The 27,161-nt window shown below is 42.2% G+C and overlaps 1 protein-coding gene across 1 annotated transcript in view; it reads left to right on the top strand.

Moving 5' to 3' along the window:
• BMP6 (bone morphogenetic protein 6) overlaps positions 1-27,161 on the top strand; it is a 311,140-nt gene that overhangs the window by 176,747 nt on the left and 107,232 nt on the right. The window contains exon 2 of the mRNA XM_073567047.1: positions 23,114-23,306. Coding sequence (XP_073423148.1) covers positions 23,114-23,306 — 193 coding nt within the window. The remainder of the gene's footprint in view (positions 1-23,113; positions 23,307-27,161) is intronic.

The raw sequence follows: 27,161 nt of genomic DNA, 5'->3' as shown, positions 1-27,161 counted from the left end.
AATAAAATAAAATATGTGTAATAGCAATAAAAAAATTTGATAGGGAAAAAAATTACATGGGTTCACCCAGCCCTCAGCTTTAAGCTTGTTCTGTGGTTATCAAATATAGAGGAACCCCCCACACCGTTTTTTTTTTCCATTATTTAAAAAAATAAAAAAATACTTGTGGTCACTCTCATTTTTGATAACTAGCCAAGGTAAAGCAGACAGCAGGGGGCTAATGTTCTCAGGCTGGGAAGGCCCATGGTTCTTTGGCCTAAAAATAGCAGCATACAACTGCCCCAGAAAAGGTGCATCCATTAGAGATGCGATAATTTTGGTTCTCTGCGTGGATCTTCCCGATTGCCCAGGTGCAGTGGTAATTGGGGTAATATGTTAATATTTTTGGGTTGACATCAATCCCAGAGGTTACTAATGGGGCAGCGCCTATCAGATACCCCCATTACTAACTCAGTAATTAAATAGTTAAAGAAACACACACAGGAAAAAATACTTTATAAAGACTCCTCCACACTACCCCCTTTTTCTCCATTTTATTATAAAAAATAAATAATTAAAAAAAACTGCAGCGTCCTCCCCATTTTGGATAATGAACCAAGTTAAAACAGAGCTGGGGATTGCAGCTGTCACCTGTCTGCTTTATCTTGACTGGTTATGAAAAGGAAAGGGCACCCCTGGCCTTCTAATTTTTTTAGTTATTTAAATAAATGATAAAAGCACGGTTCCTCCTCCAAAACTGACCCCTGGATGTACACTTGTATTCCTGGCCACTGTTGGTGCGAGAACTCACCCTCTGAGCCATGTGTGGACGACAGGACTGAAAAAGGTGTAAATGGTCCCTGTTCCTCCTTCTCCTCTTCCTCCTGTGCTAATACCTCATGCATCATTGCCTGAAGTATTTTTTCCAGCAGGCATACAATTGGTATAACAATGCTGATGCCGTCATCAGCACTGGCCTTGTTGCTGGAGTATTCAAAGCAGCGCAACAAGGCACACACGTCCCACATGGAGGACCACTCATTGGTGGTGAAGTGGGGTTGCTCCACAGAGAAACACATCTGTGCATGCTGCAGCTGAAACTCCTCTATCGCCTGCTGCTGCTCACACTCTATCCAACATATGCAAGGTGGAGTTCCGCCTTGTTGGCACTTCGCATATGAGATGGTTAATAGGAAGGAAGAAGTGATGCTGCAGTGCAGACAGGCGAACAGCAGCAGGGTAAAAACGCAAAAATTGTGCACACATTGCCGGCACTTTCACCAGCAGTTCGGACATATATGGGGAAATTTTAAGGAAGGTTTGCAACACCAAATTCAATACATGTGGGTCAAACCTGCAAGGCCCAGAGCTGCTGCGAGATTTTGCCTGTTATAGAACACCACCAGACCTGGCTTGAGGTTCATCGGCACCAACCAATCATCTGTATGCTGTTTGATCCTCATCAACATTTTTTGTGTGGTGTGGGCTATGTCCTCCAAGCAGATGATTTCAAGAAGAGCCTGCTGGCATTTTCCCCTGAGTTTGCTGAAGTTGGTGGTACAAATCTTACTGTGACCATATGAGGAAGTAATGGAGGAAGCGGAGTAGGAGGAGAAAACCTTGACATAGAAACATCCAGCGCTCCTTGGTGATAGGACATAAGCTAAAATGCCTTCTGCCTCTGGCACAGGCATCACTTTATTTACCCAGTGGGCAGTAAGGGAGATGTAGCATCTCTGCCCATGCTTATTGGTCCACGTATCGGTGGTTATGTGCACCTTGCCAGTGATGGTGTTATGCAGTGCACACCTGATTTGGTCCGCAACAAGTGTGTACAGGGCAGGGATGGCCGACCTGGAAAAGTAGTAGTGGCTGGGAACAACATGCAGTTGGACAGTCACTGTCATCAGTTTTTTAACCTGTCCACCTCCACCAGCCGGAATGGCAGCATTTAGAAGGCCAGTAATTTGTAAATGCTGTCATTCAGGAACATGGCTTGTGGGTGGGTACGAGGTATGACGTATTTCCTCTTTCTCTAGAGAGTTTGAGGGATGACGAGCTGAACACTTCCATGGTCCAGTGTGGAGATGGTCGGTGACAGTGGTGGTGGTGATGGCCTTGTTGATCGTGAGCGGGAGGAAGAGACTGAGACCGCAGAAGAAGAGGGTGCAGAAGTTGTTTTCTTTGTTTTCAGATCATTTGAGAGTTGTTTTGAGGAGCCCATGATGCCACTCTTCATGGGAGAATCAAATAGGAGAACTACTTGCAAGTGGCCACCTTAAATACCTTTTCTCATGATTTGATACACCTGGCTATGAAGTTCAAAGCTCAATGAGGTTACAAAACCAATTTAGTGCTTCAGGAAGTCAGTAAAAAGTAGTTAGGAGTGTTCAAATCAAGAAAATGATAAGGGTGCCCATACTTTTGCACCGGTCAAATTTTGTTTAAATGCAGATTGCACATGTTCTGTTAGTACAATAAACTTCATTTGAATCCAGAAATATAACTGAATCCATCAGTTATTAAATATATGAAACTGAAATAGCTGTTGCAAAAACCAAAATTGTTATAAAGAAAAAAGGTTAACATTAATAGGGGTGCCCAAACTTTAACATATGACTGTATATATACAGTATAAATATGTACAGTGGCTCACGAAAGTATTCACCTCCTTGGCATTTTTCATGGTTTGCAACCTCAGAACTTGGAATTTCACTGTTTTTTTTATGGTTCGCATCAGTTCATGTAAAGAAGATGCCTAAAACTGAACATTTGGTTTTATTTTTATTCTGAAGAAAGCAACAAATAGAACAAAATAACTAAAATTTCCAGTGTGCATAACTATTCATCCCCTGACCAGGATTAGGCCTATGCATTCTCGTTCTGAGAACTTTCTCAGAATGAGACTCCATAGGATTTGATGGGCGTCATGGGCATCATGGGATATTTCACTATTGACCTCACTTCGACATTCCTGGATTTATTCTTAATGAATAAATAGGTGAAAGAGGAAGTGGGGAGTCTTTATTCAAATAAAGTATTTTTTCCAGTGTGTATGTATATATATATGTGTGTTTTTTTAACTATTCACTTACCGGGTTAATAATTTAGATGTCTGATAGATGCTGCCCCATTACTAACCTCTGGGTTTGATAGCAGCTGTTAATTCACAGCTCCTGGCTGCTGTTTTTTGGCACAAGGTTAGAGGAGGCTGGGTTTTTTTAAAGCTGGGAAATTTGCATCACCTGGCATTTTCTAACGATGATAGTGAACAAGCCATAACCCTAACAGGCTAATTAAGGTCTTAAACCTTGGTCAAAATAATCTCAGCACACAAATCTCTAAGGGTGCCCAAACTTTTATATCGGACCATTTTCTTTGTTGTAATTTTTAAAATGTAAAAAATGAAAAAAAAATTTAGCTGCCTAAAATAGAAAGGAAATGTGTCATGTTCAATTTTAGACCTTTTAGAGATCACTTAATCTTCAACTAACTTAGCTGTTCACAATAACAATAATTTGGACCAGGGGTGCAAAAACTTTTACATGCCACTGCATATACAGTACAGACCAAAAGTTTGGACACGCCTTCTCATTCAAAGAGTTTTCTTTATTTTCATGACTATGAAAATTGTAGATTCACTCTGAAGGCATCAAAACTATGAATTAACACATGTGGAATTATATAATTAACAAAAAAGAGTGAAACAACTGAAAATATGTCTTATATTCTAGGTTCTTTAAAGTAGCCACCTTTGGCTTTGATTACTGCTTTGGACACTCGTGGCATTCTGTTGATGAGCTTCAAGTGGTAGTCACCAGAAATGGTCTTCCTACAGTCTTGAAGGAGTTCCCAGAGATGCTTAACACTTGTTGGCCCTTTTGCCTTCACTCTGCGGTCCAGCTCACCCCAAACCATCTTGATTGGGTTCAGGTCTGGTGACTGTGGAGGCCAGGTCATCTGGCGTAGCACCCCATCACTCTCCTTCTTGGTCAAATAGCCCTTACACAGCCTGGAGGTGTGTTTGGGGTCATTATCCTGTTGAAAAATAAATGATGGTCCAACTAAACGCAAACCGGATGGAATAGCATGCCACTGCGAGATGCTGTAGTAGCCATGCTGGTTCAGTATGCCTTCAATTTTAAATAAATCCCCAACAGTGTCACCAGCAAAGCACCCCCACACCATCAAACCTCCTCCTCCATGTTTCACGGTGGGAGCCAGGCATGTAGAGTCCATCCATTCACCATTTCTGCGTCGCACAAAGACGCGGTGGTTGGAACCAAAGATCTCAAATTTAGACTCATCAGACCAAAGCACAGATTTCTACTGGTCTAATGTCCATTCCTTGTGTTCTTTAGCCCAAACAATTCCCTTCTGCTTGTTGCCTGTCCTTAGCAGTGGTTTCCTAGCAGCTATTTTACCATGAAGGCCTGCTGCACAAAGTCTTCTCTTAACAGTTGTTGTAGAGATGTGTCTGCTGCTAGACTCTGTGTGGCATTGACCTGGTCTCTAATCTGAGCTGCTGTTAACCTGCAATTTCTGAGGCTGGTGACTCAAATGAACTTATCCTCCACAGCAGAGGTGACTCTTTGTCTTCCTTTCCTGGCGCAATCCTCATGTGAGCCAGTTTCTTTGTAGTGCTTGATGGTTTTTGCCACTGCACTTGGGGACACTTTCAGTCAGTCCAAAAAATTGGGAAAACTTTGACCTTCATTTCTTAAAGTAATGATGGCCGCTCATTTTTCTTTAGTTAGGCTGGTTTCACACTTGCGTTTTTTTGCGCAAAAAAACGCATGCGTTTGTTTTCCTATACTTTACATGGGTGCGCATACACATGCGTTTGTACGCGTTTGTAGGCGCATGCGTTTTTTTGTAGTGTGCGCTCGGACGCACAAAATGCATCCTGTTGCATTTTTTGTGCGTCCGACTTGTCCCAAAAAAACGCATGCGCACGCAATGCACACAAAATTCACCCAAACACCCATTATAGTCTATGGGTGCGCTGACATGCGCATGGTAATGCGCACGTCAGCGCAAAAAAACATGCGTTTTTTTAAAAAACATGCGTTTTTTTAAAAAACATGCGCAAAACTGCAAAAAAACGCACACAAACGCATGATGCGTTTTTTATGTGCGTTTGCACTGCGCACGGTGCTCAGCGCAAAAAAACGCAAGTGTGAAAGTAGCCTTAGCTGCTTTTTTCTTGCCATAATACAAAGTCTATTCAGTAGGACTATCAGCTGTGTATCCACCAGACTTCTGAACAACACAACTGATGGTCCCAATCCCATTTATAAGGCAAGAAATCCCACTTATTAAACCTGACAGGGCACACCTGTGAAGTGAAAACCATTTTCGGTGACTACCACTTGAAGTTCATCAAGAGAATGCCAAGAGTGTGCAAAGCAGTAATCAAAGCAAAAGGTGGCTACTTTGAAGAACCTAGAATATAAGACATATTTTCAGTTGGTTCACACTTTTTTGTTAATTATATAATTCCACATGTGTTAATTCATAGTTTTGATGCCTTCAGAGTGAAGCTACAATTTTCACAGTCAAGAAAATAAAGAAAACTCTTTGAATGAGGTGTGTCCAAACTTTTGGTGTGTACTGTGTATATATAATATATATATATATATATATATATCAGGTGAAATAAGCATTGGCATGAAATTCTCAACAGATGTTGGTTACAAACCATCCAATCCACACAGGCAAAGAAATCAAACCACAGATGTTCATAAATTAATGATGGCGCATAAAAAAGCTGTCTCATTACCGAGGTGCCACACAAGAAACATCTCATGATGGATAAAACCAGTGAGCTGTCTCAAGATCTTCGCAACCTTATTGTTGCAAAACATACTCATGGCATTGGTTGCAGAAGAATTTCAGTGAGCACCGTTGGGGCCATCTTCCGGAAGTGGAAAAAACATAATTTCACCATAAACCAGCCACAACCAGGTGTTTCCCACAAAATTTCAGACAGGAATGAAAAGAATTATTGGAAGAGTTGTCTAAGAGCCAAGGACCACATGTGGAGAGGTACAGAAAGACCTGGAATCAGGAGATAGAATTATTTTAAAGAAAACTATAAATATTGCACGAAATCTCCTTTGCCTGTATGCATGTTTACCAAGCAATACTCCATTGCTGAAGCAAAAAGCATGTTCAAGCATGTTTAAAGTTTGATCACCATCATTTAGACAAGTCTGTGAAATTGTAGGAAAATGTAGTCTGGTCAGATGAGACCAAGATTGAACTCTTAGATGCCATAATACACATTTGGAGACCAAAAGACACTGCATATTACACCTAGACCGAATGCCAACAATGACATTTGTGTGACGCTACTCACTACTCATGGACAAGCTGCGAGGCTGGGTAGTCAAGAGGTCCAAGGTCAAAAACAAGGAGGATACATCATAGACAGAGGGGTGAGATAAGGGCGTAATCAGGTCACAGTCCGTGGTCAGAATTCAAAGAAGGTAGCAGATCATGACAAAAGGGTTAGGCAAATGCAAGTTCAAAGGTAAATCCAAGGTTGAACAACAAAGATTAGAAAACAAGACCAGGAGCACAGAGCACACACACCTCTTCAGCAATGTTACAATTGGCAGTAATCTAAGACAGAGAGCTGACTAACTAGCTAGGTAATTACTCCAATACAGGAGACACATGGATGAAGTCCCGTTACACCCTGGTACTGATTGGATGGCTAAACTGTCACTGAAGACACTAACAGCTCAGCACTCTCCGGCATCCGATTGGACTGCTGAGCTGTGCTTTACCATACTGACAGCTCAGCATGCCCCTGTCCCAGATTGGATGGCAGAACTTTCATTCACTGCATCCAGACACACTGATTGGCAGAATTGCGACAGTAACCTTGTAGGAGGGCCGATGGACCCCCAGGTTTCCCAGGAAACCTACGAAGGAAGGACCTGACCAGACAATCAGCCTTCACAGAGCGAGCTGGAACCCAGGATCTCTCCTCGGATCTATATCCCCATCAATGAACGTGATATTGGAGATAATTTTGAACACTCTGAGAATCCATCTTCCTCTGTACCTCATACTCAAAACGTCTATCGACAGAAACTTCGAGGAGGCAAAGACGAGGCAGACGACACTGACGGGCCAGACTCCTTTAACAGATCAGTGGAACACATCTGAGATGCAAAGCGTCAAAGTCTTAATCTGAAGGCCACTGGATTAACTACCTCCAGAATCTCATACAAGCCAATAAATTTAGGACTCAACTTCACTGATGGTACTTTCAGCTTAATGTTTTTGGATGATAACCAAACCTTATCACCTGTATTGAAGGTGGGATGAGTCGAAAGTTTCCTGTTGCTCTTCCATTTTTATTGAAAGTGAGCCACCCAATATTCTTCTGAACCTACTTCTAGACATTTCTAAGTTTTCGTATGGCTACCTTTACTCCAGGAGACCCAGAACTCATCCTAGAAAATTCATCAATGGGGATTAAAATCATAATTGCAAAATAAAGGCGAGGTTCTAGTGGACTGACTGACAGGACTGTTAAAGACGAACTCAGCCAGAGTTAAAAATGAGGACCAGTTCTCCTGTTGAGCCGCAGTGAAACACCTTAAGATTTGTTACAACAATTGATTTGTCCTTTCTGTCTGCCTGTTTGTTTTAGGGTAGTAAGCAGGTGAAAATGACAAATCAATACTCAGTTTCCTACAAAACGCTCTCCAGAATTTTGAAACAAATTGCACCCCTCTATCAGAGACAGTGTCCAGAGGGATTTGATGCAATCTCACCACATCATTGATAAACAACCTGGAAAGTGTTTCAACATATGATAATCCCAGTAGCAGAACAAAATAAGCTTGTTTACTGCCCCCATAACAGTTTTCCCATCGGAAAAAAGTAAATCTGTGATGAAATCTATGGACAAATGAGTCCACGGTCTTTCTGAAACTGGCAAAGCCCCAACCGGCCGGTTATGACATGCTTTAGTGGGTGTGCAAAGTTCACAAGCGGATACAAAATATTTAATATTAATAGGCAAGGATGGCCACCAAAAAAGTTTAGCAATAGCTTTCTGTGTAGCTATGACCCCAGGATGATCCTAGTTTCAGAATCATGAAACTCCTACAACAGACATAATCTTAAGTACACAAGCACAAATAATTTGGACCCTGGAGTAGCGGAAGGAGCTAATGACTGGACTCTATGGATCTTCTCTTTTGACTCCGAAGATACCATAGAAACCACAATATCCTGAGGAAGAATGGAGGATGGAGGTTATGGAGGAGAACTGAATAAAAGCTGAGTGATAAGGCATCAGCCACCACATTCTTGGACCCCGGCCTGAATGTGATATAAAAATTGAACCTAGGAAATGTTAAGGAACATCTGATTTGTCTTGTGGTTAACCATTTAGCTGATTCAGTATAAGCTAAATTGTTATGATCCTTCCTCACAGTAACAAAATGAGTTTTCTTTAAAAATGTCTCCATTCTTCAAAAACTAATTTTATGGCGAGCAGTTCGCATTTCCCAACATCCTAATTTTGTCTCAGCAGACATAAATTTCCTAGATTATGGCCTACAACTTCCCAGGATTGATTTTAAACTCTTTTGTCGATACAATGTACCCCAGTAAGGATATTTCTTGAACAGAAAAGTACAGTACTCCAATTTAGCAAACAAAGAATTTTCCCTAATCTTTTATAAAACAAAATGGTCATGTTCATGTTTCGAATCCAGATCAGGAGAAAAAATTAGAATGTCATCAAGGTATGCCACAATAAACCTTCCAATATAATCAGAAAATATATCATTCATAAAGTTTTGTAAAACTGTTGTCACATTGGTTAACCCAAAAGGCATGACAAGATTTTCAAATAGACTCTCTGACATTAAAAACGCTTTTTTTCTACTCATAACCCTTCCAGATACGTAGCAAATTATAAGCCCCTCTAAGATAGAAAACCATTTTGTCCCCGTAAACTGATTATGTAGGTTGATAAAGGGATGAGTGGAAGTGGGTATTTTTAACAGTAATTTTGTTTAATTCACTGAAATCGAGGCAAGGATAGAGAGACCCCATCTTTCTTTTTAACAAAGAAAAGCCAAGCAGCTACAGGTGAGGAAGAAGGATGAATATGACCTTTCCGTAAACTTTCATTTACATGTACTTTCATAGCAATTGGTTCAAGGCCCGATAAATTATGCAGATGAAATTTAAGTAATTTTGCATTAGGAATAAGATTAATAACACACTCATAAGGATGATGGGGAGGTAATATCACTGATTCTTTTCCAGAGAACACATGTCCAAAGTCTTTCAGGTAACCTGGTAGACTCTCCAAACTAGCGGAGAAAATTTGTACAGAACTAACACATTAATATTATTATTATTTATTTATATAACACCATTGATTCCATGGAGCTGTACATGAGAAGGGGTTACATACAAATTACAGATATCACTTACAGTAAACAAGCTAACAATGACAGACTGATACAAAGGGGAGAGGACCCTGCCCTTTCGGGCTTACATGCTACAGGATGGTGGGGAAGGAGACAGTAGGTTGGTGGGTTGCAGCAGTTCCGGTGTGGGTTGAGGCAATATCTCCGTTAGTGGTGAGGAGGTAGCAGGGTCATTGCAGGCTGTAAGCTTTCTTGAGAGATGGGTTTTCAGTTTCCATCTGAAGGATCCGAATGTGGTTGATAGTCGGACATGTTGGTGCAAAGAATTCCAGAGGATGGGGGATAATCAGGAGAAGTCTTGGAGGCGGTTGGATGAGGAGCGAATAAGTGTGGAGGAGAGAAGGAGGTCTTGGGAGGACCGGAGATTACGTGAGGGAAGGTATCGGGAGATTAGTTCAGAGACATATGGGGGAGACTGGTTATAGATGGCCATGTAGGTCAGAATTAGTCATTTGAGCTGGATATGCTGAGGGAATGGGAGCCAGAGAAAAGATTTGCAGAGGGGAGAAGCTGAGAAGTAGCGAGGAGAGAGATGAATTAGTCGGGCAGCAGAACTACGGATGGACTGGAGAGGTGCAAGTGTGTTAGCAGGGAGGCTACAGAAAAGAATGTTGCAGTAGTTGAGGTGGGAGATAATGAGGGCATGCACAAGCATTTTAGTAGATTGAGGGTTGAGGAAAGGACGGATTCTGGAAATATTTTTGAGCTGGAGGCGACAGGAGGTAGAAAGAGCTTGGATGTGCGGTTTGAAGGACAGGGCATAGTCAAAGGTTACTCCAAGGCAGCCGACTTCCGGTACGAAGGAAAGTGTGATGTCATTAATTGTGATAGATAGGTCAGGTAAGGAAGATCTGTGAGATGGAGGAAAGATGTTGAGTTCAGATTTATCAACATTAAGCTTGAGGAAGCGAGGGGAGAAGGAGAATATGGCTGATAGACACTCTGGGATTCTGGACAGCAGAGAGTTGACATCTGGGCCAGAGAGGTAGATCTGAGTGTCATCAGCATAAAGGTGGTACTGGAATCCGTGGGACTTTATGAGTTGCCCCAGGCCAAGTGTATAGATTGAGAAGAGTAGGGGTCCTAGAACAGAGCTTTGGGGGACTCCAACAGAGAGAGGGTGGGATGAGGAGGTAGTGTGTGAGTGGGAGACACTGAATGTGCAGTTGGAAAGGTATGAGGAGATCCAGGATAGGGCAAGGTCTTTGATGCCAAAGGAGGAGAGGATCTGTAGTAGGAGGCAGTGGTCAACTGTGTCGAAAGCAGATTACAGGTCTTCCTCAGGAGTATAGAGGATTGTCCGTTTGCTTTGGCTGTGAGTAGGTCGTTAGTAATTTTGGTCAAGGCTGTCTCAGTGGAGTGATCTCTTACAACAGTTGGGGCTCCACTTAACAGTATCTTTCGGACACCAATCAATAAGAGGATTATGAATACACATCAATGGAAACCCCAATACAAACCCAGCAGGCAAATTATCCAAACCATAGCAGAATTCCACAGTTACAAGGGAAGCACGTTGGCTCAGTGGTTAGCACTGCAGCGCTGGGGTCCTGGGTTTAAATCCCACCAAGGACATCATCTGCAAGGAGTTTGTATGTTCTCCCCTTGTTTGCGAGGGTTTCCTCCGGGTACTCTGGTTTTCTCCCACATTCCAAAGACATACTGATAGGGAATTTAGATTGTGAGCCCCATTGGGGACAGCGATGCTAATGTGTGCAAACTGTAAAGCGCTGTGGAATATGTTAGCACTATATAAAAATAAAGATTATTATTATTATTATTTACAAGCTTGACAAGGATCTGGAGTATTGGTGTCCTGTTAATGGCAACAATTTGAATAGGTCTCTCCAAAGTAACTGTCCCTAATCCTAATTTCAGGACTAGTCCTGAGCAATAAATTTGACAGCAGACCCACAATCAATGAAGGCTACTGCTGATAATGACTGGTTTGAGGAAAGTAGTTCCACATTCAGCAGTACTTTTTCTGAGGAATAAAATGTATCTGGAAGTCTGGGTGACCTCCTCGACAATTACACAGACTTAGGTGTTTTCCCGATCGCTTGCTTGCTTGAGGGTGCATCGTGCAGTCCTTGAGAAAATTTCCAGTGTGACCAAAGTAGAGGCAGAGTCCGAGATCACCCCGACATCTCCTCTCAATGGTCCGAGAGCTAGCAGCTCCAACTTCCACCGGTTCCGCCTCAGGTAGGTGGAAAAATTCGGGGAAAATGACCAAAACCTCCTGTCACTCATCATGCCTCTCCCAAATCCTGATATCCAACTGAATGGCCTGAGTCATGGACTCCCCCAAGGAACAGGGTGTAGTATGCAGAGTCAGAGTGTTTTTAAGTGTATATAACAGGCCTCGACAAAACTGACACCTGAGAACAGCATCATTCCACAGAACTTCAGTGAATCATTGCCAGAACTTTGTACTTTAGTCCTCAGCGGTGGAGCCCCCTGTGTCAGCTTCATGATATTTACCTCTGCTATCTGGATTCTGTAAGGTTCATTGAAGATTAACCCTAAGGTATTAAAAAAGCGTAACAGATGACATGATTATTCCCAGCCACTGGGACTCATTCCCTGATGACTGGGGTCGCAGAGTAAAGAATAGTCTACAGCTCTACCTGGTCACCCTAAACAGGTCTTTCTCCTCTGAAAATATGTCAGGTCGGGTCATTACTGATTCGGGAGAATCCAACTGCACATCAGAGGATACTGACATCACAGTCACTGACGGCAGTGGAGGGCTATGGAAAGTTTGCATCAAACTAATTATCTGACCCTGCAACTGATATTGCGATGATTCAAGAATCTGATATTCCTTGGCCATATCTTGAATCATCTGTGTCATATTCACCACCTGGTCACAGAGCGTGTGAACAGGATCCATACTGGTGAAAAATAGCAAATGCATGGGCCATATGTCATGTGACGCCAGTCACTACTCACGGACAAGCCATGCATACGCTGGCCCTGATTGGACAGTTAAACTGTCACTCAAGACACAGACAGCTCAGCATCCAATTACAGTCATATGTTAAAGTTTGGGCACCCCTATTAATGTTAACCTTTTTTTCTTTATAACAATTTTGGTTTTTGCAACAGCTATTTCAGTTTCATATATCTAATAACTGATGGATTCAGTTATATTTCTGGATTCAAATGAGGTTTATTGTACTAACAGAAAATGTGCAATCTGCATTTAAACAAAATTTGACCGGTGCAAAAGTATGGGCACCTCAACATAAAAGTGACATTAATATTTCGTAGATCCTCCTTTTGCAAAAATAACAGCCTCTAGTCACTTCCTGTAGCTATTAATGAGATCCTGGATGAAGGTATTTGTGACCATTCCTGTTTACAAAACAATTCCAGTTCAGTTAAGTTTGATGGTCGCCGAGCATGGACAGCCCGCTTCAAATCATCCCACAGATGTACAATGATATTCAGGTCTGGGGACTGGGATGGCCATTCCAGAACATTGTAATTGTTCCTCTGCATGAATGCCTGAGTAGATTTGGAGCAGTGTTTTGGATCATTGCCTTGCTGAAATATCCATCCCCTGCGTAATCCATGCGACCCTCAACTTTAACAAGATTCCCGGTGCCGGCATTGGCCACACAGCCCCAAAGCATGATGGAACCTCCACCAAATTTTACTGTGGGTAGCAAGTGTTTTTCTTGGATTGCTGTGTTTTTTAGCCTTCATGCATAACGCCTTTTTGTATGACCAAACAACTCAATCTTTGTTTCATCAGTCCACAGGACCTTCTTCCAAAATGGAACTGGCTTGTCCAAATGTGCTTTTGCATACCTCAGGCGACTCTGTTTGTGGCGTGCTTGCAGAAACGGCTTCTTTCGCATCACTCTCCCATACAGCTTCTCCTTGTGCAAAGTGCACCGTATTGTTGACCGATGCACAGTGACACCATCTGCAGCAAGATGATGCTGCAGGTCTTTGGAGGTGGTCTGTGGATTGTCCTTGACTGTTCTCACCATTCTTCATCTCTGTCTTTCTGATATTTTTCTTGGCCTGCCACTTCTGGGCTTAACAAGAACTGTACCTGTGTTCTTCCATTTCCTTACTATGTTCCTCACAGTGGAAACTGACAGGTTAAATCTCTGAGACAACTTTTTGTATCCTTCCCCTGAAAAGCTATGTTGAATAATCTTTGTTTTCAGATCATTTGAGAGTTATTTTGAGGAGCCCATGATGCCACTCTTCATAGTAGAATCAAATAGGAGAACTACTTGCAAGTGGCCACCTTAAATACCTTTTCTCATGATTTGATACACCTGGCTATGAAGTTCAAAGCTCAATGAGGTTACAAAACCAATTTAGTGCTTCAGGAAGTCAGTAAAATGTAATTAGGAGTGTTCAAATCAAGAAAATGATAAGGGTGCCCATACTTTTGCACTGGTCAAATTTTGTTTAAATGCAGATTGCACATTTTCTGTTAGTACAATAAACCTCATTTGAATCCAGAAATATAACTGAGTCCATCAGTTATTAGATATATGAAACTGAAATAGCTGTTGCAAAAACCAAAATTGTTATAAAGAAAAAAGGTTAACATTAATAGGGGTGCCCAAACTTTAACATATGACTGTATTTATATTGCATTGGTGTCAGTCTTTTTGTCCTTCCCTTACTTTGCTATACAATTTTGTGTATACCTTTAGACTCAGGATTTTGGCTACATTTTTGCCCTGTAGGATCAGGAGTCATATAAAGCCAAATGGTCCGTTTTCAGGATGCTGTAGATGGATGCTGTCACGTAAGTATTTTTGTGACTGGTAGAAGATTATTTACCTATGGAAGCAGTTATAACACTTACCTTCAGAAGGCAATAGTCCAATGTGATGGGAGATAGTTCTGTGTTTCCTAGACTCATCTACATAATACTAAGAGGCAAGTACCTTAGTTAGTGAAATGCTAGAGGGAAACTGATGCCAAAACCAATCCAACATGCAAAATCTTTTGATCCAGCTGTGGAAGCCAGAAGGGTGCAGAAAGTGCATAACTAGTCAGCAGTTGTGTCCAGCTGAATCATAAATCATCTGAGATGTAGGAATACAGCCTAAAATACTTTATGATCTTTATGGCCAAAAGCCAAACTGAACTATGTTGTAAATATTGCGCCTAGGAAGTAGTTCATACTGATATTCAGTTCACGGTGCCTGAAGTACAATTTTCGTTATGCTAAGGACAAAGCCAATGAGAGAGACGAGACATAGATACGTGTGAGATAAGAAATCTCATGTAATGAACTTCCACAAGTCAAAGGTTCATTCAACTTTTTATGTTTCCAATCAGTTCATGTTTTTTTTACACAAAAAGAGAAATATTTTTTAAATAAAAGGATAAGAGGAAACCAAGATGAAATGACCAGTGATTAGAAAAATGTGCAGTAAATAAGCATCAGAGAAATCCGGATCCTGTGGAAAAAAAACCTACAACTATAGTTTTTTTTAGTGCTACAGTGTAGATTTAATGTAAGAAACAAGGTAAGTTACCAGAGATTACATCCACATACAATGGCAGCTCACTTTGCTTGACGTTTAGCTACATTCCATCCATAAAAAGCTACTTCCTGATAATGGAGCTAGTGATAAGCCGCATTTCCTAGTGATCATGTGTTTCCTGAGTGATTTGGCATGTCTGCAAGTAAGTTACATGACATACCTGGAATAATTGTAATGTAGATAAGACCGCATAAGGCCGAGGTATTAGTATTGGCTTATATACATAATGTTTAGCACATTTATCAAGATCATGGGTATAAATTCCATGGCATTGTAGCTTCTACGGGACCCAACAAGTAAGTAAAGCCCATTCCAGGTTGTGCCATAAGTCACCACCACAATTAACTATTACACCTTTGCTTTCATTATTTTACTAATATTACTGTATTGTTACTATATTGTAACTGTACACAAATCATTATATCATATGATACAGCCAATGACTCAAAGTATAAAATTGACTTTAGCAGCGGTTGATTTTAATTTTACCGCTGGAGTGGTGTCGCTAATCTAAGGTCCCTGTCCCTATTCTCATGCTTATCTACAGCCGTCTTCACCTTCTATCGCCGATGCACCCTTCGGTCTCCAGCAGTTTGTAACCTGCCGGATCGCCCCAGTATTTCATGAAGTAATCCAGAGGTCACTGTTCAATGCAAGACCCATTCTAGCTCTCAAAGACTTGCATTGAGAACATGTGATGTAACTTCTAATGTCTGGCCAGGCTGAAGATGCAGTCACAAGATGGCGTCACGTGACTGTAATGGCACCAAAAAGAGGTGAAGATGCTGGAGGGTGAGTATAAGAATGGAGGCATTAGAAGCACCTATTTAGCTCTAAAAAAACCCACTTGAGTGGTTCTTTAAATGCTAATGTAGCACAGGTCTTGAGCATGTCCTGTGGGTATGCCCTTTTGGTTATGTCTAGTGAGCTTCATATGTGCAATAAATGGTTATCTCACCTCGAATACTCATGAGAATCCAGAAGAAATGCCATAAACAGTTGTGCTCAAAAATTTACATACCCCAGCAGAATTTTTGCTTTCTTGACCTTCTTTCAGATAATATGAATGATAATAACATAACCTTTTCTCCACTCATAGTTAGTGGTTGGGTGAAGCCATTTATTGTCAAACTACTGTTTTCTCTTTTGAAATCATAATGACAACCCAAAGCATCCAAATGACCCTGATCAAAAGTTTACATACCCCATTTCTTAATACCATGTATTGCCCCCTCTAACATCAATGACAGCTTGAAGTCTTTTGTGGTAGTTGTGGATGAGGTTATTTATTTTCTCAGATGGTAAAGCTGCCCACTTTTCTTGGCAAAAAGCTTCTAGTTCCTGTAAATTCCTGGGCTGTCTAGCATGAACTGCACACTTGAGATCTCCACAGAGTGGCTCAATAATATTGAGGTCAGGAAACTGAGATGGCCACTCCAGAACCTTCACTTTGTTCTGTTGTAGCCAATGACAGGTCGACTTGGCCTTGTGTTTTGGATCGTTGCCATGTTGAAACCTCCAATTACATCCCATGCGCAGCTTCTGGGCTGATGATTGCAAATTTGCCTCCCAGTATTTGCTGATAACTTGGTACATTCATCTTTCCTTTAACTTCGACCAAGTTTCCTGTGCCTTTGTAGCTCATACATCCCCAAAACATCAGCGATTCACCTCCGTGCTTTACAGTAGGAATGGTGTTCCTTTCATCATATGCCTTGTTGACCTGTCTCCAAATGTAACGTTTATGTTTGTGGCCAAAAAGTTCAATTTTGGTCTCATCACTCCAAATTACATTGTTCCAGAAGTTTTGAGGCATATCTTTGTGCTGTTTTGCTTATTGTAGGCAAGATACTTTGTGGCATTTATGCAGTAATGGCTTTCTTCTGGCGACTTGACCATGCATCCCATCTTTCTTCAAGTGCCTCCTTATTGTGCATCTTGAAACAGCCACACCAATAGTTTTCGGAGAGTACAGTATTTTAGCTGATGTTATTTGTGGGTTTTTCTTTGCATCCCAAACAATTTTCCTGGCAGTTGTTGACGAAATTTTTGTTGGTCGACTGTGGTTTTGTTTTTACAGAGCCCCTGATTTTACATTTGTTAATCACAGTTTGAACTCTACTGAATGGCATTATCAATTCCTTGGATATCTTTTTGTATCCTTTTCCTGTTTCATACAGTTCAACTACCTTTTAGCGTAGATCCATTGACAGTTCTTTTGCTTTCCCCATGACTCACAATCCAGAAACATCATTGGCTGGATGAAAGAGTCTGTCTGGATCCCAGAAACTCACTCAGCTTTCATGCACACACACTGATTACAAGTAAACAGGTCACACGTGAGGATGTTACCTTTAGTAGCCAGTCAAACCCATTTGTGTCAACTTCTGGGCATGTTGTCAGGCCAAAATCACCAGGGTATGTGAAATTTTGATCAGGGTCATTTGGATGTTTTGGGTTGTCATTATGATTTAAAAAGAGAAAACACAGTAGTTTGGTAATAAATGGCTTCACCCAACCACTAACCATGAGTGGAAAAAAAAAGTTTTGTTGTTATCATTCATATTCTCTGAAAAAAGGCCAATAAAGCACAAATTCTGCTGGGATATGTAAACTTTTAAGCACAACTGTATTTCTGATAGATGGGACCTTCTTTTATTTTTAGAAGCCGACTCCATACTTCTCTAAATGTTGAGATATATATTTACCCACACACACCATTGATTGACAACTTTCTGTATACACTGTACATAAGCAGAAAGCTGCCAATCAATAGTGGGGGCAGGTTTATACAGAGTTCACGAATATGGAAGACTACATGGCATCAAGTTTAGTAGTCCTATATTAATAATCTCCTGCTGATAAATATTTATCAAAAACTGCAGCAAACAACCCAGTAAGGCTAGGTGCACATTTGCGTTTGAGTCCACAGCGTATCATCCGCATGCGAAAACACATGCAAAAACGCATGCAAACGTGGCGTTTATTATCCACATCATATTATGCATGACAGCAAAAAAATGCTGCATGTGCATGCATTTTGGCATGCGCTTGCATTATTTATGCGCATGCGTTCGATATTTCCAATGTTTTCCAGTGGCTTTTCCTTGACATCAGACACCCAATGGGCGTGCCTCATGAGCTTTCTATGTATATAGACACACTGCGCTGAGGAAATCCTTGTCTGCTGTATCCAGCTGCAAGATGGACCTTGACATGGAGAGTTTCTATGATTATCTGAATTTACAATTGAAATTGGCAGTTGCCTTTGCTTTTGCTTGTCAAGAAGAAAGAAGACTAAGACTGAGAAGATGTCATCATTGCTACTGGCAACACCTCATCCTTGAACTCCGAGAGAGCCATTGGAGCCTACCACTCTTTGTACACCGAGCTGGGTGAAAACGCTCAGAAGTTTTTTGACTACGCGAGGATGTCTGAACGGAGTTTCGATGACTTGCTGCAACGTGTCCGAGGATCCATCACCAGGCATGACACACAACTCCGTCGAGCAATTCCTGCTGAGGAACGTCTGTTGGTGGGTCACAGGGTCTGAGGTACGTAATTGTGAAAAACAAACACATGTTCATAGTATTATTGTTAGAAAATCCATGTATTATTTTTTTTTCCATTTTCTGTTCAACAGATTCCTGGCTACCGGAGAGACCTTATCATCTCTCCATTTCCAGTTCCGGATTGGAATGTCCACCCTTTCTGGGATTGTTGGAGACACCTGCAAGGCTTTATGTGATGTTCTGCTTCAAGAATTCCTCCCCCAACCCACAATTGATCTCTGGCTGGAAAATACTGAGAAATTCAAGGACATTTGTGATTTTCCTAACTGTGTGGGGGCTGTGGACAGCAAACACATTCGGATTATGAAACCTGCTGGAAGTGGAACTGAATATTTTAATTACAAAAAATACTTTTCGACTGTTCTCATGGCGATTGCAGATGCTGAATGTCGATTTGTCACCGTGGACGTTGGCTCATTTGGACGAGGAAATTACTTTCAAACTTTCAAAAACTCTGACATGTGCCAACGTTTGTATCATAATAATTTCAATTTTCCACAGCCACAACCTCTTCCCAACACTGAAGGACCAACAATGCCATTTGTTGTGATTGGGGATGAGGCTTTTCAAATGTGTGCCAACCTCCTAAAACCTTACTCAAGTAGGGACTTGAATCACACCAAATGGATTTTCAACTACCGACCGACAAGGGCACGAAGAACTGTGGAGTGTGCCTTTGACTTGCTGTATCTATATGGCGCATTTTGGGAACAGCCATAAATCTAAAAACAGACAATTGATGAGGCTGTGAAAGCATGTGTTGTTATGCACAATTTCACCCTGGCAAAAGAGGGACTCAACTTAGAACCTGAGGAACCTGTTACATTGCATGACTACCAAGATCACCCTCTGAGAACTACAGTGGAATTTGCCCAGATAAGGGATAAGTTTGCTGCATACTTTGTTTCTGATAATGGACATGTGGCATGGCAAGACGGAATGGTTTAAGCCGCTAAGTAAAATGTACCTGTAATGGTATAAAATGTACTTGCAATGTTAATATGTACCTGTAATGTTTGCAGAATTAAATAATAAAATACCTGTATTAAAACACCCTTTACAAGTTCCCTCAACAATACAATACACCCATGTGTGTGTTTGTGGCGGTGGCACTTAAAGGGACAAAGAAAACACAGATATTACAAAGAAAATAAAAATTGTATTTAACAAAATAATTGGGTTTAGGATTGGGGTCTATCTGAGGGTGAGATGGGGTGAACCTTGGGGGTGTGGAGCTGTGAGGATTGGGTGGTATAAAAAACACATGTGACATGCACACATATGAACAAGTCGGTAGGACACTGTTCATACCACCCACTGACTCAAACACAAACAGAGAGCACAGAATGACAATTGTGCAGAAATATCCTGCAGTAAAACATATACCAGTAGTCATCAAGTGCTGATAAAAAGATGATAACAAATACAGGGTATTTAGTCGATACGTTTTTTGCAAAAAAAATGTATACCAAGCTGCTCCACCATGTCAAGGTAACCCCTATTGAAGCAGTCCCTATCTAATGTATTTAAAACCTGAACATGTGAACAGTGTCTAAATGAACAGGATGAAGACAGGCACTTCCTGGTATGGGCACGTGGTGTTATCAAGCTCTTTATGTGCATGTCACTCAAGAGAGGGGTGGGGTCTCTCAAATCATGCATAGGCATGGAAAAAACTGGATTAAAAACACATGTGACATGCACACATATGAACAAGTCGGTAGGACACTGTTCATACCACCCACTGACTCAAACTCAAACAGAGAGCACAGAATGACAATTGTGCAGAAATATCCTACAGTAAAACATATACCAGTAGTCATCAAGTGCTGATAAAAAGATGATAACAAATACAGGGTATTTAGTCGATACTTTTTTTGCAAAAAAAGTATACCAAGCTGCTCCACCGCGTCAAGGTAACCCCTATTGAAGCAGTCCCTATCTAATGTATTTAAAACCTGAACATGTGAACAGTGGCTAGTTGATGAGGAAGGGGTTACAGGGGAAGGGGCAACATATTGAAGGATTGGATCATGGATGGAATCATGGGAATGGATAGACAAACTGGAAAGTACAGACAAAAAGGAAGGTAGTGACACATTTGACAACAGAGACACATTGCTAGGTGAGGGTGGAGTGGTGGGTCCAATTTTGGCAGGGACTTTTGCCTCCGGGTCTTCGTTCTGGTGGTAATCTGCTTTTTGTCCTTTGTTTTCTTGGCCAAGTAGGAGTGGTGGCCTCTGTAGCTGTCTTCTGGCATGGTGCTGGACTGGGTAGTGTGGTGGATGCTGCTGGCTGCAGGAGTGCTGATCTTGGAAGCGTGTTGGATGCTGCTGGCTGCAGGGGTGCTGAACTTGGGAGTGTTGTGGATGCTGCTGGCTGCAGGGGTACTGAACTTGGGAGCGTGGTGGATGCTGCTGACTGCAGGGATGATAAACCTGGGAGAGTGGTGGATGCTGCTGGCTGCAGGGATGATGAAGTCGGCAGCGTGGTGGATCTGTGAACTGAAGGCGGTGGTGGTGGAGGATATTTCGGTGCTGTGGGAGTTGTAAAGTATATGTTCAGCTGCTGGTAATATCCTCCGGCCTGTGGATTGTAGCTTAGGGACTGCTGCTGCTGCAATGCGTGGCTGTAAGCAGCCTGGCAGGCCTGCATGATGTTGAGCTGGAATTGAGGCATAAGGTTTTCTGACACTTCTCGCTCTATTGCAGAAAAAAATGTTGCGCCGGTCTCTCAAGGTCGGCTTCCAGTCGGTCAAGGCATTTGTTGACATCCTGTGTGTTCACATGGTTAAACCCACTCTTCTGTCTATCACCAAGCACCTTAATCCCATCCTGGAAGACCGAGCTTAAGTGCATAAACTCGGGCATGAGTGACCTCTCCCAGGCCCTCTGCCGCTGACGAGAAGACCCAACAAAAGCAGTGGCAGAAGGCTGGGAGAGGGGAAATCCTGATGGACCAGCGGATGCCTGTTCCTCAGCCTGTGAGGCCTGACAGGTTGCTACATCGCTGGTGGATGATTGGGACTGCGTCTGTTCATTGTCTGGTCGATGAGGGTCCGCTTCAACAGAGTATGATCCAGGTTGTGTTGTGCTGCACAAGGTTCTGTGGTGAAAATAAAAGAAAAACATTAGTAAAAAAAATAAAAAGGTTAAATAATAGTAAGACAACACAAAAGATACAGCAGCACCACGAGAGACAGCAGCACCAGGACAGACGGCAGCACCAGGACAGACGCCAGCACCAGGAGAGACGCCAGCACCAGGAGACAACCAGTCTAAAAGGAACAGAAAAAAATTAAGAGAGACAGACATTTTCAAAGTTTCTATACTTACATAGACAGTGCTGTTCTCATCTGGACGGCAGCACCAGGAGAGCCAGCAGCACTAGGACAGATGTCAGCACCAGGACAGATGGCAGCACCAGGAGACAACCAGTCTAAAAGGAACAGAAGAAAAAATTAAGAGAGGCAGACATTTTCAAAGCTTCTATACTTACATAGACAGTGTTGTCCTCACCAGATGGCAGCACCAGGAGAGACAGTAGCATCAGGACAGATGCCAGCACTAGGAGAGACAGGAGTACCAGGATAGACGGCAACACCAGGACAGACGCCAGCACCAGGACAGACGCCAGCACCAGGAGACAACCAGTCCAAAAGGAAAAGAAAAAAAAATTAGTGCAAAGTACAGACTGCGGGGAGAGAGACAGACATTTTCAAAGGTTATATACTTACAGTACATAGCCAGTGTTGTTGTCAGATCCAGAGTCTTGAAAGTAATGGCCTTGCAGTTTCCACACTTCCTTTTATAAACAGCTTTGTTTTGGGAGTGGATGAAACCATTTCCTAAACCTGCTCATTCTGAAGTACGAATGCGTATCGAACGCATGCGTACCCATGTCATTGTGTACCAATGCGTTCCCATAGACAGTAATGCATTTTTTTGACGCACTCATCCGCATGCGCATGCCTGAAACATGTTGCGTTAGCCGCACCCTGCGTGCACCATGTTTAATATATGTACGCATGAGGCATGCGAATGTATGCAGATAAAACACTGCGCACATGTGAAACTAGCCTTAGTGACACTGCTGGAATCAGGTTGTCTGTCTCTGCATTATGCTTCTCTGAAATTTGATGGCAAAAACCTGACAACGGGTTCTCTTTGAGGAATATTTTGTTTAATAAATAAAGGTGATACATTGAATAATGAAAACATACCTGTTCTGCTCATGGGCACACAGGTTAGGGCTATATACATAACAGTTATTAGAGCTGTGTCTTGTTTTCAGCCATGCAACATTATGTCCCTCATATGACCAGGTGATGGATTCACAGGATTTTCACTCACAATAAGTAAAAAAAAGTTCCTGTGATTGAAAGCAAGCAGAGATAATTTAAAAAAACTATTAATTAATATAGAAAATGTATAATTTCACATTTTAGAAAAATAACTATTGATTGCCCTTTAATCCATCTAAATAAACCCTTGTGTATTATCTGGTTTTTACTTCTTGCTAGTCATTTGCCCACTGAGATGTTTTCTTAATGTTTCTTTTTTAGTTGAATATGAAAAGGAACTTTCACCTCGTCTAAGACATCATAAGGAATTCAAGTTTAATTTATCTCAGATTCCAGAGGGAGAAGCAGTGACAGCGGCAGAATTCCGAATATACAAGGACTGCGTTCTGGGAAGCTTTGAGAATCAGACTTTTTTAATCAGTATTTATCAAGTATTAACTGAATATAGAAACAGGTAATGTTCATTTTCCATTTTTTAATACATACAAATAAGTGCACAATGCATGTTATCAGACAGCTGTCTTTCAACATGGGGGTCTTCAGGACGCTCTAACAGTACCATGCTATTTGTTACCGCTGTGCCTATGAAACATCCTCCAGAGCGTAATAATGTATAATATTACACAAGGGATATGTAGAATCTCCCCAATGCTTGTTTGCCAATTTACAGCAAATTTTTTCAGTATTCTTCTAGATCCCCAACCTTTCTTACGTTTACAGCAACAGTCAGTTCTGAGAGATGCTCACGAGCCACATCTAGCGCCCAACATTCCCCACCATAGTGTCACCTAGAGCTCCGATTACTGGTATAATGACAGAAAAGCTTCCCCACAGAAACCACCTTGTGCCACCTTCCGTTATAGGCAGTATATTTACAGCCATGGTTTCCGACTTTATACCCATTCACAACTCTCACACGAAGTACCCTCACCAAATTATCACATCCAGCTTTACCACTCCATTAACATAGTATAGTATCATCCAATCTCCAGTTTACCATAGTTACCTCTCAACCTACCCTGCCAATATAGTATATGTGCATTTAGATCTGCTCTTCTGTGCAGGGCAACTCAAAAAAGTCACCATCAGGAGACCTCCTCTTTATAGATGTTTGCTCATTCTTGTGCTAATGCAGCAAGTTGGCAGACAACCGCGAGCCATACATCATGGGTCTGTGAGCCACATATGGCTCCTGAACAAGAGGATGGAGACCCCTACTCTAGATCCTAAATTTATTATCTTACATATCATATCACCACAAGAGTGTCACTCACAGATTACAGCTTACTATGCAATAGTCCAGTATATTGGGTTTTCAGTCTATCCGTGGCAGATACAAATAATTATTCATGACAGAATCCATTGCTTAACTTTAAGTGGGAATAGAAATTATTTTTGCATAAGTCACATATAACATTTAACAATTAAAAACTGTGCTATGTGTTCTCTCAGGTTCCCTGTTTCATTTTTCTTGCATTTCAGTCACAATTCAGTGTGGGAATAAGAAAAACTGAAGTCTAGAATTGGAAGCTAAGACTTTTTCAAATTATAATTTTGACTTACCGTTGCTTCCCAGTGCATTTGATTTGACCTGTTTGAGTTAGAAAATGTCTTGAAAAATAATGCATTAGCACTATTAGTAGAGATAAAGAATCTCCCAAAAGTAGTTTTGGAAAGAATTGCTCAACAGCAGATGTCAGATTTGATTTGGTATCAACAACTTGAATTGAAAGTGCCTGAATAGATGTTTAATTTTGTTCTTTGCCCTGTCTAGAAACCAAAATATAATAACTGAGGTGAGTGAACGGGTTAAAAATAATAATATATAAAAGGCCACATTATACTAACTTGTCCTAGGCCCCACACTTGACCACTTATGCTGCATGACCGATGCTCCATGGTCTTCTGCTTGAGTCTTTGATTACACTATGCCGAGGTCCACGCTGCCACGTCATACGTTATCATCGTCCTAGACTTGTGACCCCCAACCACGTGACTATGATGGCCTCAGTGTTGGAAGGAACAAAAACCCCCGTAGAGTGCTGGGAGCCTACGGTTGAGCCTAGTATATTTTGTTTCTTCATTTTAACCCCTTCCCGGCCCTCAAAAGAATCCAGCAACATTGCGGCCAGCTAGCATGTAAGGTGCCCAGGGCGGTAGCCGTGGACGAGCTGCTGCTTTACCAAACCCTGGCACCCCACAAACACACCCAGTCAATTAGTGTTCTGCTATGTACATTGCCTCTCTTTGAAACCAGAAATGACCGCATTTGAGTCTTATAAAATGGAGGCACCCGTTAGTAAAGATGCCACGCACAGCATCTTTCTTTGGCCTTCCATGAGGGACATTGTCATCCTTTATGGATCTCCTGATGAACCCTGAGAACTACAACGCATCGGGGTGAGGGAATAACTTCTACTTATGGCTGATAAGTATCATGTTTTTCACATTTACTCCAGATTAATGGATGTGATGGTTATGTGCCCTTGATTATGGGACACTATTAGATTGTCTAAAAACTGTGTATATTGTTGTATACCTATTTTTGCTGAACGGGATGAATATTAAGTGTGAGATGAGGGATATGGGAAGTACTGCTTCACACTGACTCATGTCTAGACACTGAAGGGGTAACCAATCTGAGCTAGTGTGGGGAAGGTGACTTGTCGGACAGACTTGACTGGAAGTAGGAGGGAACAGTTGGTGCACTATGGACGGAGATTGACAAGGACAGCAGGGTGATAGCTGGGAAAGACAGACAAGAGAGTGCAGTACCTAGAAATGACCACAAGATGGCAGGGGGAGTAGTTCAGGACTCAACATCAGCTTACGGCTATAGAAACTGCTTAGTCATGGGGGGCGGGGAGATAGGAACCCAGGAGGGAAATTCCCAGTGAGAGAGGGGATAAATAGGACTGGTTGGGGTTCCAGAGGCTAGGCTAGTCCCGGGAGGAGCTCAACAGAGGAGGACTCAGGACAGAAGACGGAGAACGGTAAAGAGCTCGACCAGGGGACTAACAAGAGAAGACAGTCAGGGGGGTGGCCCTGACACGACGTACCGCAGGACAGACGAGGCTCTGGGAGTACCGACTGGATGACGACCTCAGGCAGGTGAAGCGCTGGCGGTAGATTGGTCTAGGACAGCCCCAGCAAAAGATCCGCGAGGGACGTCGTCACGACTAAAGGGAAGGTGAAAGGTACCCGGGCCTGGAAACGGAGAGCTATAAAGGAACTGCGGTGCATGGCTAAGGTCGTCAGGAGGACGGCCAATAAACCTGGATCTGTTACAACTGACTTTTGCCTCCGTCTCTTCTTTGCCGCGTCCGGCCGTGGTAAGCAGTGGACCACCCCCCAATCCCGGCCCCGTACCACACTGTATCCCGGCATCTATGTTCCTGCATGTTTTTCTGACTCTTAGCATTATTTATAGGATGAGTTTATAGGCGCCTTACATTTGAATTAAAGCTTTACTCAACATGCATGATTCTGTTTTGAAATTGTATTCAATGGTGGTGCACACATGACAGGTTTTTCACACAGACTGTGAGTCCATGTGAAAAACCTGCAGACATATCAGGCTTTTTTGGGCAGGACAGACAAAATACATGCAGCACATGTGCACACTGATGACACACAAATGACCTTCGTGTGTCATCAGAGTGACACGTACCGGTGCCTGGGAACAATTGGTACAGTTCTCGCTGTTCCAGGCGCCGGCGGCTGAAGGCAGCTCTCATCATTGTTGCCTGGTCTCCCTGTGATCAGCGCAACCAGGAGACAATGATTGGAGTTGGATTCAGCCACCAGCACCTGGGAAAAGCAGAACAGTTTGTGTTGATCCCAGATGCCAGTGGCTGAAGGCAGCTCTCATCATTGTTGCCTGATCTTCCTGTGATCAGCGCGACCAGGCAACAATGATGGGAGTTGTATTCAGCAGCAGCTGTTTAACTCCTGTGTAAAATAAAAAATTAAATAAAAAAACGGTGTGTGCTTACTCGCAGTTTACATAACCAGCAGAGGCAAAGCCCACAGCTGGGGACAGATGTTAATAATCTGGGACAAGGGACATTACCCATTAGGTTCTCAGGCTATTAATAGCATCTTACGGCTGTTTGCTTAGCCTTTCCTACTGAATTTATGGGAGACCCCTCAAAGAAATTACGTAGGGTCCCCTATAAATTCAAACCAGCAAAAGCTAAACAGATAGCTGTGGGTTGATATTAATAGCCTGAGATATTGCCCCCCAAGGCTATCAAAATCAGCCCTCAGCCACCCCAGAAATGGTGCAACCATAAGATGGTGCTTAGCC

The sequence above is a fragment of the Dendrobates tinctorius genome, unplaced genomic scaffold (genome assembly GCF_039654945.1).
Source record: "Dendrobates tinctorius isolate UK_male_01 unplaced genomic scaffold, ASM3965494v1 ptg000004l, whole genome shotgun sequence".
Lineage (NCBI taxonomy): Eukaryota > Metazoa > Chordata > Amphibia > Anura > Dendrobatidae > Dendrobates > Dendrobates tinctorius.
This window is presented reverse-complemented; position numbering and strand designations above follow the sequence as displayed.